The sequence below is a fragment of the Pelophylax lessonae genome (genome assembly GCF_965119305.1).
Source record: "Pelophylax lessonae genome assembly, chromosome: 2".
Taxonomy (NCBI): Eukaryota; Metazoa; Chordata; class Amphibia; order Anura; family Ranidae; genus Pelophylax; species Pelophylax lessonae.
Window position 1 is genome coordinate 288,295,559 of NC_138769.1, and position 20,255 is coordinate 288,315,813.

Sequence of the window (20,255 nt, forward strand, 5' to 3'; positions counted from 1 at the left end):
TTACTGTAATTAATACTGAAACTTATTGACCTATGGTCACTGTTTCCTAAGTTGTCCCGTATTTCTATATCCGTGATCAGGTCTGTATCGTTGGTAATCAGTAGGTCAAGTACCGCATTGTTTCTTGTCGGTGCATTCACCATCTGACCCATAAAATTGTCCTGCAAAACATTTAGGAACTGCCTAGCCTTGGCTGAGTGCGCGGTTCCTTCTGCCCAGTCTATATCTGGATAATTAAAGTCCCCCATTATAATGATGTTTCCCATCCTTGCTGCCAATCCTATCTGTAAAAGGAGGTCCGCCTCACCCTCCTCCCTCTGGTTGGGGGGCCTATAGCATACGCCCAATATTACCTTCCCCGCCGTGCCTTCCCTTTGAAGCTCTACCCATAGGGATTCTGCCTCGTCCTTAGCTCCATTATTAATATCATCCCTCATATTTACCTGTACACTGTTCTTAATATACAGACATACCCCTCCCCCTTTTTTACCTTCTCTATCTCTGCGATAAAGGGAATACCCCTGAATGGTCGCCATCCAATCATGAGAGCTGTCAAACCAAGTCTCAGTTATCCCCACAAAATCTAAGTCCTCCTCAAACATCAGCAGCTCCAGCTCTCCCATCTTGTTGGCCAGGCTTCTGGCATTGGCATACAACCCTCTTAATTTTGATCGGTTACATTTATCTTCATTTGATGTTTTTAGGCTGCTCTCTTGATTTTTCCCCATACCCACCCTGGGTTTAGGAGCTCCGAACACCCTACCGCTAATGCCCCCATATCTGCCCTCTGAAACTTGCTTTCCACTGGCTAACTCTACATCTGTACCCTCCCCCCCATTCCCTAGTTTAAAAGCCCCTCTAACTTTTTGGCCATCCTTGCACCCAGTACGGCTGCACCCACCCCATTTAGGTGCAATCCGTCCCTACCAAAGAGCCGGTGACCGACTGAGAAGTCAGCCCAGTTCTCCAGGAACCCGAAACCCTCCTTACTACACCAGCTCCTCAGCCACTCGTTAACTTCCCTAATCTCCCGCTGCCTCTCTGGTGTGGCTCGAGGTACAGGTGATGAAAAGCCAGGAGATTGCTTACAATAGGTTGTAGAAAAAAATCAATATACTATGATAAGCCACTCAAAAAACAATTTTTACTTGCCACTATTGGCCGTCCTGGTGGATCTGTCAAAGATTTGTGAATCTTTGGCAAATGATAGAAATAAGGCGTACTGATGGCTGAGGTTAGTAGAAACTTTTTTTCTTTTTTATCCAAAATACCATCTTGAAATGCATCATTTACCAGAAGATTAAGGGCCTGTTGGATCTTCATTAAGTGTGGTATAAGTTGTTTCATCTGCTAAAAGTCGATATGCTTCTCTTAGATAGTCATCTTTATCCTGGACAGCTATACTGCCCCTTTTGTCAGCTTGCTTAAAGCGGAGTTCCAGCCATTTGACTCACCTGTCCAACGGTCCAGCAATGCGGCCGCCCAAAGCCTCGATCCTCTCCCTCGGCGCCGGCATCACTGCTGTGGGCACCCGGCTGTGACAGTTTGCGGCTTCACAGCCGGTTACCCACTGCGCATGCGCGAGTCGCGCTGCGCGCCGTGATTGGCCGGCAATCTTCTGGGACCTCTGACATGTCCCAGAAGATTGCAGGGAGGGAGGGGGAGAGGAGAACTTCCGCTCAGGGCGCCGCGGTGCTCCGAGCGGAAGTGGGAGCGGGTACCTGTCAAAACTAGGTACCTGCTCCCCCCCCCAAAAAAATGACATGCCAAATGTGGCATGTCAGGGGGGTAGGACCACCTAAAGCGGAAGTTCCATTTTTGGGTGGAACTCCGCTCTAATAATAATCTTGGCGTTGGCTTCTAATTCAGTGAGTGCTTTTTGTTCAGCTATTGATAAGTTCCTAGGTTTGCTATTGTCATACTGTTTACAGACAACCATAAGATCCTGATAAACTGCTTGAAAAAAAGTTTCAAAAAAAGGGCCTTTGGATTTAGTAGGAAAAAAAGAAGATTTAGGTTTTAGGTGTGTATGTGTAACTTCTGGATCAACAAACAATTCAGTAGGCTGAGAATCTGTATGACCCTCATCCCAAGGTCTGCTTATACATGTATTATCTCAGATTCACCATTGGGACTAGTAGGCACATCCGATATTTTAGTAGGCCAGGGTCCTCGTTTTTACCTTTGAAGAGTCTTTGAAGAGGCCAAAAGGATTTGGGCCCGAGAGGGTGAAAAACTGAGGCTTTTTTGGAGGAGAGACATCTCTGCTCTGTTAAGGCTATATGCAGATAGGTTGTAGACTTGAATCATACTATGTGTCACATCTATTTGCTCCTTTTCCTTTCTCTTTTGTTAAGCCTTAGTAGCTCTTCCTCCTCTTCGTCCTCTAGTAGTTTTATTTTTTCTTTTACGGTGCTCTTGGGTGGCTGGACTGAATTCCCAGATGAATTGGCACTAGTGGGAGAATGGAAATGAGTTGGATTGTATGCTCCATGATCTGTTGCTTGGGACAATAGACATGAGGTACTTTGTATCGTAAAGGATTCCAAGTCCCAAATCAGGGGACTGTATCGGTTGGAAGTGGGTAAACGAAAAGATTCTGGGAGAGCTGGGTTCATAATGGGAAATGATGGCTTGATGATTGAACATGATGCATTGGGAGGAGTGGAGAGGTTCCACCTAGTGAGACTTGCGTTGGGATTGGTGGTGATTATCAAGCTGGAGTTGTTGGTAAGTGGAGGCGTGGAAGGAGACATCATGGGAGATGTATCCAGGCTAACTGGGCCTTCAACTTGATGTTGTTTTGTCCAGGCTCTTTCATCTAGATTGGTGTGTGTCCCCGGTAAGGTTTTTATTATTATTTATTTATTATTTTCAAAAAGAAGAGAAAACATACAAATACATTTCACACCATAAAAACATCAATTTTCCAGTAATGTAACTTCTCCCTTCCCTTATTTTTCCCTCTATTACCCCCCCCCCCTCCCCTTCTCTATGCTAGTTGTCTTTCTCTTTTTCTGTACTCTCTCGTTGTCTTAAACTCCCTCTTTCATCTAGATTGGTGTGTGTCCCCGGTAAGGTTTTTATTATTATTTATTTATTATTTTCAAAAAGAAGAGAAAACATACAAATACATTTCACACCATAAAAACATCAATTTTCCAGTAATGTAACTTCTCCCTTCCCTTATTTTTCCCTCTATTACCCCCCCCCCCTCCCCTTCTCTATGCTAGTTGTCTTTCTCTTTTTCTGTACTCTCTCGTTGTCTTAAACTCCCTCCAATTTTCCCATATGTCACCCCATTCCTCTGTCACATCCTCTTCCCAATCTTTCAAATATTCCAATGTTATTCTCTCAACTCTTTGTACCCAGTCTCCCATGGTCGGGGCCTCTTCCTTTTGCCAAAATAACGGGATTAATCCTTTTGCTGCATTCATCAGGTGGGGTATTAATGTTACTTTAGATTGCCTAACAGAATTTTTAATACCGTGAAATAGGCAATACCAAGGATCTTCCGGGACTTCTATTTTCGTGATTTTTTTAATTAGGCCCAGAATTTCCTTCCAGTACTTTTTAATTTTTGGGAAATCCCACCATAAATGTGCCATTGTACCTACTTCTAGGCAACCCTCCACCCCTCCAGCAGTTTTTTGATTTTTCTTTTTGATAATTATGCGCTTTATCGGGGGTAATGTACCATCTTGCAATGCATTTGTAATTCATTTCAGCTGTGTTTATATCTACTGTGGAACTATGTATTAATTTTAAACTTTTTCCCAAGTGAAAATCTCTATTTCATTTACCCAAATCCCTCTCCCATTTGTCGATGAATGGCGGGACCGCCAGTCCTTTCAAATCCACCAGAATTTTGTATATATTTGATATTTTGTTTTCATATTTCTCTGAGGAGCAGATACGCTCAAAAGGGAGCAAATCTTCTCCCCTTCTCAGCGGTCTCGGCAGGGAAGCTACAAAGTGCCTCACCTGGCAATACCGCCACTCATCGAGCCTCCAATCGTTTTTTTGTTTTAAAACCTCATATGTGTGTATTTTCTCATTGTCCATAATATCCCTCAAACGTGCATCCTCATCTCCTATCCACTTTCCTCCCATTTTTTCTTGTCCTGGTGGGAAATAATTAGTGTCTTTTAAAGGGATTAATGGTGAGTTGTATTGCCATTTATTTCTTTTGTGAGTTAAGTCCCAAATTTTAAGTGCTTGAATTGTGATCGGATGTGTATTAAGGTTCAAATTTCTATATTGTGCAGGTATCCATATAATTTTTCCTAAGTGAGTGTGACTCATTGTGAATTCTATTTTTACCCAGTTTTTTTTTTCGCTTTTTATTTTCCCCCATTCCATCACACGTGAGAGAATAATTGCATCGTAGTATTTTTTGAAATCTGGTACTGCTATGGCCCCCTTGATTTTTGCCCTTAATTAATACTGCATGTTGTATTCTGGGTTTACTTCTTTTCCCAGATAAATCTAGTTATTAAAGATTTCAAAGTTCTAAAATATATCTGAGGGATCGAAATAGGTAACATTTGAAATTTGTAGGTTATTTTTGGTAGAATTGCCATTTTTATTATGTTTATTCTCCCTATCCATGATAGCGGTCTATGTGATATCCTATTAAGCTCTTTTTTAATTTCATTTAATAGCGGGATATACTTTTCTTTATAAAGTCTTTCAGGTTTTCAACCCCATTCTTTTAATGGAACTGTAATTTATCTGCAGATTCTGAAGTTTTCCCTAATAAACATGGATTTTTTAATACACTCATTGAGGATTTTTTCCAGTCACTGTACAGTCCTGGTCATGATCATCAGTGGATCTATTTTCATCCAAGTCTGTCCTTTAGCGCTCTAGTATACTATATTGTTGAAAAAATGGTGAAAAGTGAAAGGTGCGCAAATTATGAGTGATGAAAAGCGGAAAGCAGCACTAAAAAAAATAAATGTGGAAGAATAAATAAATTGGGTAGTGCGCTAACCTAATGTATATTGGAATCAATAAACATGTTGTTTGGTGGTTAACACATATCAAAATAGGTGCCAAACATGTAAAATATGGTGATTGAGTCCGTGTTGATCAAGAGAACAAAAACTTTGAAAAAAACAGAAAAAAACAAGTCTTTCAAACGGTGTCGGGTATGAAGAAAGGTATTCTGTGCCAAATAAACATGCCACTCTGAAGAAAGTGATCGTGTTCCCAAATAAGATCCTTGATATTGGTCAAGGTGGCCCCTTACCGCAGAAAACCTTAAAGGAAAGCTTTCACATAATGGACTTTGTATGTCGTTGGTATGATGACACTTTATGGTAAAGATGGATGCTTACCAGAAATCAGGGAGACTTGAGCATGGACTACTATAAAGCAGGGAATTCCACGAGGAAGCCTGGAGGTTGGTCCGCTTTGCAATGGTGGGATTCCGACGATGTAGAGAGCAGGTTCCACAGATCAGGTACCCAATGTGAAAAAAAGGGGACTGATAGTGTATTACCTTCAATACTTTTATTAAGAAAAAAAGTTGGCTACTTACATCAATCGAGACAAACATGTGCAAAACAAGCTCAAGGCCGCCTGCAGAATGGTACGTCATGTGGGATGTCGCAGCTAGCCCCCTCCGACGCGTTTCCACTTAGGAGTCGTCAACTGGGAATGGAGCTGGAGCTCCATTTTCTGGTAAGCACGGACTCAATCACCATATTTTACATGTTTGGCACCTATTTTGATTTGTGTTAACCACCAAACAACATGTTTATTGATTCCAATATACATTAGGTTAGCGCACTACCCAATTTATTTATTCTTATACTTGCTTTTTGTCATTGTCTCTCCTCCCCATGGAGAATTTTTCCATCTGTCGAACCTGCTCTCTACATCGTCGGAATCCCACCATTGCAAAGCGGACCAACCTCCAGGCTTCCTCGTGGAATTCCCTGCTTTATAGTAGTCCATGCTCAAGTCTCCCTGATTTCTGGTAAGCATCCATCTTTACCATAAAGTGTCATCATACCAACGACATACAAAGTCCATTATGTGAAAGCTTTCCTTTAAGGTTTTCTGCGGTAAGGGGCCACCTTGACCAATATCAAGGATCTTATTTGGGAACACGATCACTTTCTTCAGAGTGGCATGTTTATTTGGCACAGAATACCTTTCTTCATACCCGACACCGTTTGAAAGACTTGTGTTTTTTTCTGTGTTTTTTTCAAAGTTTTGGTTCTCTTGATCAACACGGACTCAATCACCATATTTTACATGTTTGGCACCTATTTTGATTTGTGTTAACCACCAAACAACATGTTTATTGATTCCAATATACATTAGGTTAGCGCACTACCCAATTTATTTATTCTTATACTATATTGTTGCTTTTTGTCATTGTCTCTCCTCCCCATGGAGAATTTTTCCAGAGCAGCTTAGGACATTTTAGGCTACGTTATCCTGCCATCACTTTCAAGCAGGCACCAGATCTTTAATTGTGCATTAACTAACTACCTCTCCATAGTCTATACCCTCTTCAATCTATCATAAATGCTGCTGCCAGACTCTACCTTACCAGCCGCTCAGTGTCTGTCATCCCTCTCTGCCAATCCCTCCACTAGCTTCCAATTGTCTAGCTAATTAAGTTCAAAATACTAACAACAACATACAAAGCCATTCACCAAACATGTATCCAAATATCACCCATACCATTCTCTTTCTTCTCCAAAGACCTTCTGTTTTCAAGCTCCCTTGTCTCCTATGCTCATCTCCAGGACTTCTCCGGAGCGCTCCCACCCCCTGAAACTCCCTACCTCAATCTGTCTGGCCATCTCCTACACTGGCTGCCTTTAGACAATCTCTGAAAAAGAATCTCTTCAGAGAAGCCTATTCTGCCTATGACTAACTGAACGTTTATCACTTCCTTCAGCTCTCCCCCCCAGTTATAACCTTTTGTACCACTTGCCCCACCCTATTAGATTAGAAGCTCTTATGAGCAAGGCCCTTTTAATCCTCTTGTATTTTATAGTATTGTAACTGTGCTGTCTCACTTTATATTACAAACCGCTGCGCAAACTGTTGGCACTATATAAATCCTGTATAATAATATGGTAGTTCACTTTGATGTCAGTTTGGGAACACAGGTGTGAGGGAAGATTGAAAAACCAGAGCACAATTAATTCTCACAAATCTGTCAGTTTTTGAAATCTCTTAAAAGTGCTCTACTAAGTGCATACTGAAAATAAAAGATTACCTTTTGGAAAAAAATATATATTTTGAAGCTAGTTGTAACTGTTGCTATTTGTTTTCTTACATGTATGTGTATTTTTTTTATATGATTTATGATTGTGATTAATGCTCATATCATAGTGAAAACATCCACAAGTACTACATTAAATGTCAAATTCATAACAGTATTGCCTTTTCAGAATAACTTTATTTTTTTTCTCTATTTAGTGGAGTGCTAGCGCAGCATGGAGAATCTTCCAGCAATTTTGCCAGTAGACCAAGCGCAAGAAACATCTATGGTAGGAAATATTTCTACATTTACAAATGTCTTCTTAAATTTTATTTTTTAATTGCTGTAGAGTACATATTTTTTAAGCCACACACATCAAGAGATAATAGCACTGGAATGCATTATTGTACACACTTACATTGTGCCTGTACTGTACTGAGAATTTTCTGGAGTCACTCATACTTTGAAAATATCAATTCATGCTTAAAGCTCAACTCCAGGATCTTGACCACTTTTCTGTCCTAGCTCCCTTTCCACATGCACAGTGAAATACTGAGGAATCTTTTAAATAAATATCTTGCTTTATATTTAAGAAAAAAAAAAAAAAGAGTCATATCAACTCTGCAGGTGCTGCACGTCATATCTGACCTGCTTATAGAGAAATTTCCCATGGTTCAGTAGAAAATGCACTGATGTCTGGCCATGATAAAATGCTGCAGAGAACGTACCCACCCACAGAAAGTAATAGGCCAGGAGCTGAGACACGGGCCTGCATGACTGGGGTTTGGACATACAGGCTAAAAGGAGCTAAAGGGTTAAGTAGGTGAAGGCTTATATAAATATAGGATTTACCTTATTGGTGGAGGTCAGGGTGGGGCAGGGTGTGGTCTCAGGGGGTCTTCTGGGGGGATGTGCTGCTTGGAGCTTCATTACAGCAAAGGGACAGCAAAAGGATAGATTCTACCCTGTAAAGCAAAGCAGAATTGTGTTATGGAGGACATAGAGAGCATGCTGGCCAGTGTTAGGGCTGCTGCAGTGGCTAACTGGCCACAATGGTTACGTGCCCAGATGCCTGGTGTGCTCCAGGGGTCGGGCCTGGCAACTGCTGTGCCTGTGCCTCCGAGAATGCGCGATAGGAGGTCACGGCCTCCTGAGCACTTGAGCCCCGAGATGACCCCTAGAGGTGGCCGCCGACTTGGGAGCTCCATCCGGGACCCTTCAGCCCCATCAGCTAAGAGGATGCCTCCCTCTTCTCCCGGTGGGGCGGGCCCCTGGAGGGAGAGCGCGGTGAGTGTCCCGCTCCCCCTGCTTCACATGGACGTGTGTCTGCGGCCTGCTCTGCGGGTGTCCGGCCTGCTGGGAGCGCAGCTGTGCGTGGGAGAAGATCCGATGTGGGTCGGGACTTCCAGGAGGAGAAGCAGAGGTACCTGTGTGGGAGAGGCCGGCGTCTCGGCTGACGGTCCGGAGCGGAGTGCGGCGTCTGCGGGACCCGATGCAGAGTGCCCCGCGGGGGATGCGGAGCATGCGGACGTCAGGAGGTCAGAGCGCGGCTGTGGCTGACGTCATCAGCCGGCGCCAGGAGCTCCCTCTGCTGGCCGACGGCGGTGATGCTGAGGAAGGGCGTTCAGAGGGGGAGCTGACCGAGTCGGAAGATGGTGAGGTGGCGTCGGGTCAAGACCTCCAGCCTGACGGTGGGAACCTTCTGCAGGGATCCTGAGCAACGGCCTCGGAACAGCCTGGTAAGTCAGCTCTCTCCTTGTCTTCTTCTGTGCAGTGTGGGGTGTCTGCTGTGCTGTCTCATGTGGTGGGGCCTGGTACGTTGGGGGGGGGTTTCCGGGCTGGTTCGGCGGGGGGGAGGGACTTATCGCGAATGTAATTCAGGCTTTTGTTTCAGGGTTCAGTGAGGTGCTGTCGCGCTGTGGTACAAATAGGGGTTTCCCTATTGGTCCGCAAGTCCAAAACCGACCAGCAGGGGGTTGGGATGTGGGTCAACTTGGGCGGGGTGCCCGACTCCCCAGCGTGGCCGGTGCGGGCTGTACGAGAGTGGTTGCTGGTTCGTCCCTTGGGGCCAGGGCCGTTGCTGAGACATGCGGACGGCTCGGCTTTGCCCTGCTTTCAGTTTGAATCAGTTTTTTGGAAGTCCCTGGTGGCTCCCGGATTGCCGTCGCAAAACTACTCCTCACATTCCTTCCATATTGGGGCAGCAACGGAGGCCGCCCGCTGGGGCTTGGATGAGCGGGTGGTTCAGGGGATTGGCAGATGGGAATCTGGGCGTTTTCGGCTGTATGTGTGCCCGCATTTGTTGTAGGCACCTGGGGGGGGGGGGAGAAGTGTTTGTGGGGGGTTGCCGGGCTGAGCCGGCTGGGTTGTCCTGTGTTGTCGTGGCTCATTTGTCCTGTTTCCGTTTTCTGTGCGGTGGTGCCCTGGGCACCTTGCGGTGTCTTCTTCCTGTCTGTCTGTGTTGTTTCAGTGGGGGGGGGGGGGGTTCCCGTAGTGGTTATATCTTGTTTTTCTTGTTTTTCAGGTTCTGAATGTTTGGTGTGGATCCTGGGCCACTCTTATGTGTTCTGGGGGGCAAAGTGGGGGCTGTGCTTCCGGAGGGCCGCCAGTTGGGTTTTTCCCGGCGGGAGGTTAAGGTCAAATGGATTGGATTCCGGGTATGTTGTGGTCCCGGCTGCTGCCCGAAGTGCACCACTACTCCAGGCTGGACAGACCCCCCAATGTGCTCTTTCTTCACGTGGGGAGGAATGACCTTGGGCTCCGCTCTATGCGAGAGCTGATCAGGGACATCAAATTTGACTTTCTTCGCTTGCGGTCCCTCTTTCCTGACATGATCGTGATGTGGTCAGACATAGTGGCCCACACCTCATGGCGTTTGTCCAGGTCGGTGCACAGGCTCAACAAGGCCAGGATCAAAGTTAATAAGGAGGTGGTCAGATTTGTAGTCAAGAACGGGGATTGGCGGTTCGGCACTTGGAGCTGGAAAGGGACTTGGGCTTGTTTTTGCGGGGGGATGGGGTCCACCTGAATGCGGTGGGCATTGATCTGTGGTGTTTACGTTTGCAGGAGGGTATACACAGAGCTGTGCGGGTGTGGGGGGCCGCCCAGGCGTAAGGTTTCACGCTGGGCGTCTGTGGCTGAGGTCGCTGAGTTTTTGAAGGCAGGGCATGGTTACGCTCTTTGGAGAGCGAGGGTCTGGGCCCATCTTCGGTATGGGTGTACCTGCCCTGATAAGTGGTGGATTTAATATTGAAGTGTTGTAAGCTGGCTGTATCGGTTGGAGGAGTTATAAACGTTTGTCCCTGAGTCGGTGTAATTGCGGTTGGGGGCCTATGGTGACACTAATGGGGTGCCAGATACAGCCGGTTGGTCATTTAGTGGGGCCTTCAAAAATCTTAAGACCTATTGGAAGAGCAGGTAGATATATCAGGCTGGTTATGTAGGTTATGTATGTTATGTTTTCAAAAGAATGTGATATGGTGTAATGAAGAAAGTGGTGATTTATGTTTTGTTAATAAAGAGGCTGCTTTGGCCATTTTAAACCCAAATAAAGAGGTTGGTGTGAAGTCATTTATTGGGGTACAGGGAAGGTATGTGGTGGGGTAGGCCCTGGTAGCCTTAATATTGGGCAATACCCCCAGTCAAGAAACAGTGACCTGAGCATGTCACTGCGCTTTCTGTAAACTACATAGTGAATGTTTTGCAACCAGGAACCTCTTCTCCATAAAGAGAAAATAATATTTATACATAACACAATCACTTAATTATTTCATAGAAATAATATTAGAACAAATATTTTAAGGATAAAAGAAAAATGTCATTTTATAAATATTCTATAGTTTGCCTCATATCCTTTCCAATTCTAGTATAATCATTTTTGATTTGTTATGCATGCACTAAAATTAATGCTCCAATATTTAAATAAAATAATTATTGTAGTTATAAATTAACTTACTTCACTATGTTCTGATTGTACTGCAGAGCAAAGGAAACAGTATGCAAAGTCATTATCCAATGAAGTCAGCAATTTTCATCATAGAGTGGAGGTAAGGAGATTTTAACATATATACAGTATATTCTTAGTCTAATTTGAGGATTTTAAGGAAAACCATAATATAGTTTCACTAAGTAAACATTTAAAGGATAACTATCATTTTACATTTTAAATAGTTGTCCATTATATTAACCCATTCCTCCCTCCCCCTGCATTCCCTCAAAGAATTATATTCATCTGTCCATGCTCCTGCTAGATCCACAGGGAATCCTTCACAGGTCAACCTCTCTCTACTTATGCGCATGCACAGAAAAAAATCTATTATTTCTTTGAGGCCCTTGGGACACACATCAAATTCTAACAGGAGCCCAGAGTGTGTGTGTGTGAGTATGCGCGTGTAGAAGTGGTTGGTAACTTTAATGATATAACAGACTACTATTTGATACATTCACCTTCAGATGATTAGGCACTGGCAAACAGAGCTGTAGAAATAATCCCCTATACAACCCTTTCCATTCCCAGCAAGTCTCGGTTTTTTGCTGGTGTCCTTGGGTGAGGGACGTCTTCTGTCTTCCCAGCTGCTCTATAGCCACTACGACTCTCCTTTGGCAGTTTTCTGGATTCGTTTATTACTTGCCTTTGGGGACTATACAGTATCTCACAAAAGTGAGTACACCCCTCACATTTTTGCAAACATATTATTATATCTTTTCATGTGACACTAAAGAAATGACAGAGACATGAAAAAATGCGGAATATTGTTGTACTCCTTGGTAACTTTATTGAAACATTAAAATCACATCACAGGTATTACAGGAACCTAAAAAGTAATGTGTTTCACGCTAAAGTCAGAGCTTACTCAAACCTCGAGGTTTGAGTAAGCTCTGACTTTAGTGTGAAGCGCGTTGCTTTTTATGTTCCTGTCATACATGTGATGTGATTTGAATGCTTTAATAACGTTACCAAGGAGTGTAGCAATATTCCTGATTTTTGCATGTCTCTGAATCTCACAGACGAGCTGTGCAGCACCCTGGTTTCCTGTTTACAACGTGTGATAGTTGGTCACTCACCTAGAGCGGCATTTCTTTGGCTTTAACCACTTAAGCCCCGGAAGATTTTACCCCCATTCCGACCAGGGGGTATTTTGCGATTCGGCACTGCGTGATTTTAACGGCCAATTGCGTGGTCGTGCGACGCTGTACCTAAACAAATTTGGCGTCCTTTTTTTCCCACAAACAGAGCTTTCTTTTGGTGGTATTTGATCACCTGTGCAATTTTTTGATCACGCGCTATAAACAAAAAAAAGAGCGTCAATTTTGCAAAAATAGCAATATTTTTCACATTTTTTTATATGAAATTCCCCCAAAAAAAATGTAAAAATCAAAATTTTTTAACATTTTCGACCAATTTGTTTTATGCTACCTATGTTTGGTAAAAAAAATCGCAAAAAAGCGTATTTTGATTGGTTTGCGCAAAAGTTATCGCGTTTACTAACAAAGGGAAAGATTTTTGTCATTTTTGTTGGTTTTTTTTTAACGCGTAATGGCGGCGATCTGCGATTGTTTTTTGCGGTACTTCGACATTGCGGCGGACAGATCGGACCCTTGACTGACATTTTTGACACTTTTTTGGGTTACCAGTGACATTTCTACAGTAATCAGTGCTATATATATGCACTGTTACTGTAAAAATACACTGGTAGTGAAGGGGTTAACTTTATTTGGGAGGGAGGGGCTGTGTGTGTCCCTAGGGGCGTGCTTTCTACTGTGATTGGCTGTGGCTTGAGCTGTAAGGACACTGATCAACGGATCTACATAGTAGATCCATGTTATCAGTGTCTTTACAGCGAGGAGAATGACAGGTGGCTTGTTTACACAAGCTGCCTGACATTCTCCCTCTCCCCCGCCGATCGCCGAGTGGCCGGCGGACATCGGGTCCGCTGGTCACACGCGCGGGGGGGTCCGTGACCACGCAGGAGCGGGAGCGCGCCTCCGGCGGCGCGCGCTCGCTCCCTAGACCCTCACAAGCAAGCAACGTAGCCCTACGTTAGTTTGCCTGTGAGGGGCTGACCGCCGACGTAGATAGTCGTGCGGCGGTCGGCAAGTGGTTAATGACTAAAGAAATTACACTTAGCTACAATGTAAAGTAGTGAGTGTACAGCTTGTATAACAGTGCAAATCTGCTTTCCCCTCAAAATAACTGAACACACAGCCATTGATATCTAAACCGCTGGCAACAAAAGTGAGTACACCCCTAAGTTAAAATGTCCAAACTGGGCCCAAAGTGTCAATATTTTGTGTGGCCACCATTATTTTCCAGAACTGCCTTAACGCTTTTGGGCATGCACTTCGACATCACGGAGCTGGAGGATGTTAGAGACCTTGCGCTCCTCCACCTTCCGTTTGAGGATGCCCCACAGATGCTCAATAGGGTTTAGGTCTGAAGACATGCTTGGCTGTGAGGGGCTGACCGCCGACGTAGATAGTCGTGCGGCGGTCGGCAAGTGGTTAATGACTAAAGAAATTACACTTAGCTACAATGTAAAGTAGTGAGTGTACAGCTTGTATAACAGTGCAAATCTGCTTTCCCCTCAAAATAACTGAACACACAGCCATTGATATCTAAACCGCTGGCAACAAAAGTGAGTACACCCCTAAGTTAAAATGTCCAAACTGGGCCCAAAGTGTCAATATTTTGTGTGGCCACCATTATTTTCCAGAACTGCCTTAACGCTTTTGGGCATGCACTTCGACATCACGGAGCTGGAGGATGTTAGAGACCTTGCGCTCCTCCACCTTCCGTTTGAGGATGCCCCACAGATGCTCAATAGGGTTTAGGTCTGAAGACATGCTTGGCCTGTCCATCACCTTTACCCTCCACTTCTTTAGCAAGGCATTTGTTGTCTTGGAGGTGTGTTTGGAGTCATTATCATGTTGGAATACTGCCCTGTGGCCCAGTCTCCGAAGGGAGGGAATCATGTTCTTCTTTATTATGTGACAGTACATGTTATCATTCATGGTTCCCTCAATGAACTGCAGCACTTTTGTTGCCAGCAGTTTAGACATTAATGGCTGTGTGTTGAGTTATTTTGAGGGGGACAGAAAATTTACACTGTTATACAAGCTGTACATTCACTACTTTACATTGTAGCAAAGTGTCATTTCTTCAGTGTTGTCACATGAAAAAAATATAATAAAATATTTTTAAAAATGTGGGGGGTGTACTCACTTTTGTGAGATACTGTACTCAGATTCTGTCTAAAGGGAGATGTAAGGGCAGCCTGTGAAGTCACTTCAGGCAATGGACTCTGCATGGGCACTCACCTTGGCACAAGGCACATCATATCAAGTTATCTGCAGGGTACTATACAGGCCCAGGGCTTTAGTGTTCCTGCAGTGGAGTACTGCTCCTGAACCCTGAGACTCATTTAGGGGGGAATGCCCATAATGGAGTGTAAAGCCAGGATGGGGCTGGACCCTTTTAGGGATGAGCCAAATGTACCTGGGTTCAACTCAAAGCAGGTTTGGGGAATATTACAGAATTTCAGGTGGCGAAGCTAAACCCTATTGAAGTAAACAGGAGACCAATGTTAAACTTAGTTCTGTCTTTTTTGAAGGCAAGAGATGGAATGGGGGACTGGGCACTGCTCTGATTAATATGTGCCAAAGCAAAAAAACATTTTAAAAAGTTCAATTTGATGAAGAGCGGCAATTATAATAATGCTTAAAGTGAAGCATTAAAAATGTAGAATTACTTTAAATAACAAACATGGGGGAGTGTCATTTACCTACCAAGGGGAAGATGTCCTTTACTAGCCTGTGAAGTGTCACATCTGTATCTAAATATATATATATATATATATATATATATATATATATATATATATATATATATATATATATACTGTATATATACAGTACGTGATTGTGCCTCTTCCAGGCTAGGAGCATGCAGCGCCCCCCTCTGTTATCTGTAACCAGGTATCGTGATAGTTTACATTCATGAAAAGCTTGCTTACTGTTGTGATCTGTGATTGGCCCACAGCATTCACGTGGTACCTGTACCATGTATATAGCCGCTGCCAGTCACAGACTAGAACCATAAGGAAGCTGTTCATGAATGGGAAACCCATTCATGACAGCTAAAACTATTGCTTCTACACTGATCATCACTGTATAAGCAATAACTCTAGTTAGTTCAACCCTAATTTATGCCTTTCCCCCTCTACAACTCTTCCATCATCTGCTCCACTGGATTGAGTTGGAGGGCAATACAGTGATTCTCATTGCACTGGAATGGCCCATTACATAGTACTTGGACAAACACGGACTCTCTGTGGGTTTTCTTAATTCAACTGGATCGTCTGTCCTAAGGGCTGGTACACCATCCTAATTATTTAATTTGTTACGTTGTCACCAGTCCATCCAGTTCAACCATCCTGCCTCATCCTGCTTCTTGGTCACTGGCTTTAATGGCATGGCTGTTAAAACCCATGTCCTGAGGGACAGAAACTTATCAGATTTATTCATCCCTACAATCCTGAAGACATGCATAGTTATATAGTTAGTCGGTGTGGAGAGTCAGCCTGAAGCAGGTGTAAGTTGGGGCAGGTACTTCCCCTTCAGGCCTGTTTGTTAACCAGCTGATCAGAGAGGGAAGTTGCTGTCAGTTTTGCTGGCTACAGAGAGGAGAGTTGCAACAGCCTGAAAGACTTGATTGTCTGAGATTTACCTGCTTGGTGAGACTGCCTGCTAGTGAGACTTTAATATTATGTGTGTTGTAGCTGAACACGCTGGGACTTATGCATATTGGACTGTGTATTGTACGGATGGGAAGCTTTGCCTGTCTTGCTTGAGCTGAATGTGAAGACAAAGCTTGTTTTTTTCTATTTGCTTACCAATAAAGCAGACTTTAACGTAACTGAAACAATAATCTGTTTACCCCTCTGATTCTCACATTGGGTAGAAAAAAAGGTCATCTAGTTAAAAAAAAATAAAAAAAAAAATAAAAAACCTCTATACACACTTCTTAACCCACAGTTGATTCAGAGGAAAGCATATAAACCCCAAGAAAGCACTGTCCAATTTGTACAAATGTACAAACAAAGGCCAGTGAATCAAGGAGCTTTGATCCAAGCCTATCTTGGTCCAGCCTGCCTAAATACAAGCCCTGTCCCTCTGCAGGGCTGCCCACACATGATGACATCATTGGTTGCTAGGGAGCAGGTTGGCACCTGCGCAGTGTCTTTAAGTTCCACTCACTTGCCTTCGCTGCCCTAGATTGTGAGGTATGGGTCAGGGAAAGGGGGGCAGTTCCTTGTGGCTCTCTACCTTGATTTCACCTTCTCTGTGCCCCTGCAGAGTATAATGGGGCAGGTATGCCGTGGCATTGAGCAGTTTCTCCTTGGTCAGACCAGGGGTGTACCTGCTTCCCTCCTCACTCACGATCCAGCAGCTTAAAATGGGGAAAACCTAGCAAACCTGGAAGTTTTCCATTTCCAGCCCTGTGGTAAGTGGCTGATAGGGAGAAACTTCCCCATCAGGATATCTGTCTGTCTGCTCACCAACTGCCACTATATACTTCTAACACTGACTGCCCTGCTGCTACATACTGCTCACTGACCACCCCACTGCTATTTACTGCTCACTGACCACCCTGCGGCTATGTACTGCTTACTCACTCTCCGGCCACTACATGCTGCTACTACATGTACTGATCACTGACCATGCTGCTGATATGTACTGCTCACAGACTGCTCTGCTCCTACATACTGCTCACTGACCGCACTGGCGCTAACTACTTCTTACCGACCATGCTGCTGCTACCTACTGCTCACTGACCGTGCTGCTGCTACATACTGCTCACTGTACACCCTACGACTACCTACAGCTCACAAACTGCCTTGCCAATACATACTGCTCACTGACCACCCTGCTACTACTGATCACTGAATGCTCTGCCACTATATATTGCTCACCAATTTGAATGTTGTACAAGGCAACTCTGCATCACAAGCTACTGACCACTGAAATCAGTCATAAACTACATTTTAAACTCATTCACAGGGGCAAACTTAAGTGTACACTCATACAAGGGCCATGTTTGTCTGCACAGGGATGCACAGGTGTCCCATGTATCTGTGTGAATGCAGTCCTATTTATGACAGTTGTGACAGAGCAGCTGCATGGACACAGCCTCTTTCCAATTCGATATCCATGTAAGTGCAGGAATAGGTGCATGTCCCCAAACGCAGATAGTGTGAGTTTGGAGAAACGCACCCACACGGATGTCAAATTGGGAGGAGCAGCTGTGTCCATGCAGCCACTGCATACCAGTGGACATGAATAGGACTGCCTGCGCACAGATGTATAGGATAACTGTGCATCTTTGTATGGACAAACATGGCTATCCACAGGTAAACCCAATCTTACCCGAATGTGGGAGCAGGTACCTGGTTTTGACAGGTATCCTCTCCCCCCCTAAAAAGTGCTAAATGTGGCACTGGAGGGGGGGAGGGTGCAAACCATCAGAACTTCCCCTTTTGGGTAAAGCTCCGCTTTAAGTATGAAGCATCTGTTTCTCAGATTTGTAAGGCTGGTCTTCTGTTCACACCTTTAAGTTTTACCCAATGGATGTTCAGGCCTCCTCTGATGCCAATTTCAGATGTAAGGTTCTGCAAGCTTCTGAGTTCTGTCAAACCCCTTCTTGACTTTTTTGTTCTTTCACTCTCTTGGCATTGTTTGCTGCCTATCCTTTATTTATATTGTCTTTGGATGTCTCAAGGTTAAGACTATAATCGCATACCCAAATGGGATTTTTTTACTTTTTACTCACTTCCGGCCCAGTGAGTGAAATGCAAGCCAGGCTCTAGGCAGCGTCCATCTCTCCACACTACCAGAGGGCTGTTTGTATTTATATAGTGACAGTTTTATATTGCGATTTTATACATTGCAAGAAAAAAAAAAACAAAGGATTTTATACTATGGGAGGCTATCCATTTATTTCTCATCTGCCAAATATCCATGTGGGAAAACCCCTTGGATTGCAACAGGGAGGAACACTGTATTCATGGAAACAAGTCATCAGGAATTGTAGGACAGGCCCCCCTAAAGACTTACAGTACAAGCCTTACTGACTTACCTTGCTATAAGGACAGGAAGTCACCGACATCTGGTAAGTGTGGTATGTATATATTATTACACGTGGTGGAATACACAGGAGGAACCTTGGGAACGAGGCACAGAGCACTCAAGATTGCATTAAGGACTGTTTGCACTATGTCACTTTAATTCATAATTATATACTTATTTTGTTTATACAGTATTTGCATTATTTTGCATCATTGTTCAGTATTTATTATCACTGTAGCTGCATTCACAGCATGTCACAATTGTTTGAGTATTTTTAGTTTATGGTATAGCAAGCGCTATCTTATCTAAAATTACAAAAAACGTAACATAGAATAGCAAATCCAGGTGAAACAAGCCAGTCAATGGTACATTGTTTACAAATATGAAAACACTTTTTTATCACTTGCATCTGATTTGTAAAACTACTTTTTTTTATGTCAGCATTTGCTAACATGTGAATTGGATAATAATCTGAGATATGTAGAGGACTGTCTGAAACGCCTCCAATTGCTAAAAGCAGAGGGCAAAATATGGGGCCAGGAAATGATGCTTCAGGTACAAAATGGAGAACTGGTCTTAACTGACCTGGAATCAAAGGTAAGATATTGTTTTTTGCTTCATATTATTTTAGATTTCAATATGTTTATTCATTTTTGTAAGAAAAAAATACACAAAGATGCTTACAATTAACAACTATAGTGTAAGATAACATATAATAATGCTAAACAGTCGACATGGCCCACAGAGGAGCTTAAGGCAGTGACATACACATCTGAAAAACACCTTGCTGGCTGTCTCCGTGGACTGGAGCATTGCCATCCGGGCTGGGCTGGGCCCCACTCCTCCCCCCTCCGGTGCCCCCAGGGGAACACACTGTGCCCCAAGGGGGGAAGCGGCCACCAAGTCCCCAGTCCACTGTACTATTGCTAGTATTGGAGATCTTCACCTCCACCATTGACACAACAGAGCCACTCACATGTCAAGTATAAATAATAGTCGCAGCAGGCAGCAGCAGAGGGTCAACAATGGCCCTAAGACAACCACGTCTTCATAAATAACTTTGTGGTAGAGAAAGGAAGAGGGCATGAAGAAGAGAGAGATGAGAAAAGAAAAGAGCCTGCTGAAGCAAAACTGACGTCAAGAAAAAAATTGCATTTAAATTGCCAGCCATATAATACCATTGCCTGCAATACAAAAATGTTAAACAAAACGACATGAGGTCCCTCCAATCCATACCAGGCCCTTTTCTGAGCATGCAGCCCGGCAGGTCACGAAAGGGGAAAGCAGGTGGCTCTGCTCCTTACCTATTTACCAGGTGGCCCCACTCCTTAACTGTTTATAAACTGTCAGGCATTTGGTGGTTAGCCTTAGTCGCAGGCGGAACGTTTTTTTTTTTTTTCGGGTCTGGCGGTGGTGGCATCAGCATCGTGATTGACGATGAATCGACATCCGTGGACATTGTTTTTTTTATTTTTTTAATAAATGAATTGTCAAAAACTGCTTCCTGTCTTTTAGATTTTTATTTTTGGTAAATGGGTAGCGGTACAGTGTACCCCATACTTCACATAGGGAGGGGGCTTCCAGATTCCGATAAGCCCCCTGCCTGAAGCCCCCTGCCTAAGCCCCCTGCCTGAAGACCCTCACAACCACAGACCAGGTTTGTCTGGAAGAGGCCCACGTCCCCATTTATTAAATTAAAGGAACACTTTGAAAACACATTAGATCTCAATGGGGAATAATATCATACTGGATATCTATACTGATATGGACTGGGTAACGTGTTAGGATGGAAATGAAAATTATGAACCTAAAGAGGGCTGAATTCAAAGACACCCTGAAAATCAAAATGAAAAAATGATGCAGCAGGCTAGATCATTTTGCTGAACCTTCATTGCAGCAA

The 20,255-nt window shown here is 43.8% G+C and overlaps 1 protein-coding gene across 1 annotated transcript in view; it reads left to right on the forward strand.

The window, feature by feature from the left end:
* The window catches only part of EPS8L3 (EPS8 signaling adaptor L3), a gene marked incomplete at its 3' end in the record, with an annotated part of 344,360 nt that overhangs the window by 68,279 nt on the left and 255,826 nt on the right, over nt 1-20,255 (forward strand). Inside the window, exons 3-5 of the mRNA XM_082246387.1 lie at nt 7,450-7,520; nt 11,213-11,277; nt 18,797-18,952. Coding sequence (XP_082102513.1) covers nt 7,450-7,520; nt 11,213-11,277; nt 18,797-18,952 — 292 coding nt within the window. The remainder of the gene's footprint in view (nt 1-7,449; nt 7,521-11,212; nt 11,278-18,796; nt 18,953-20,255) is intronic.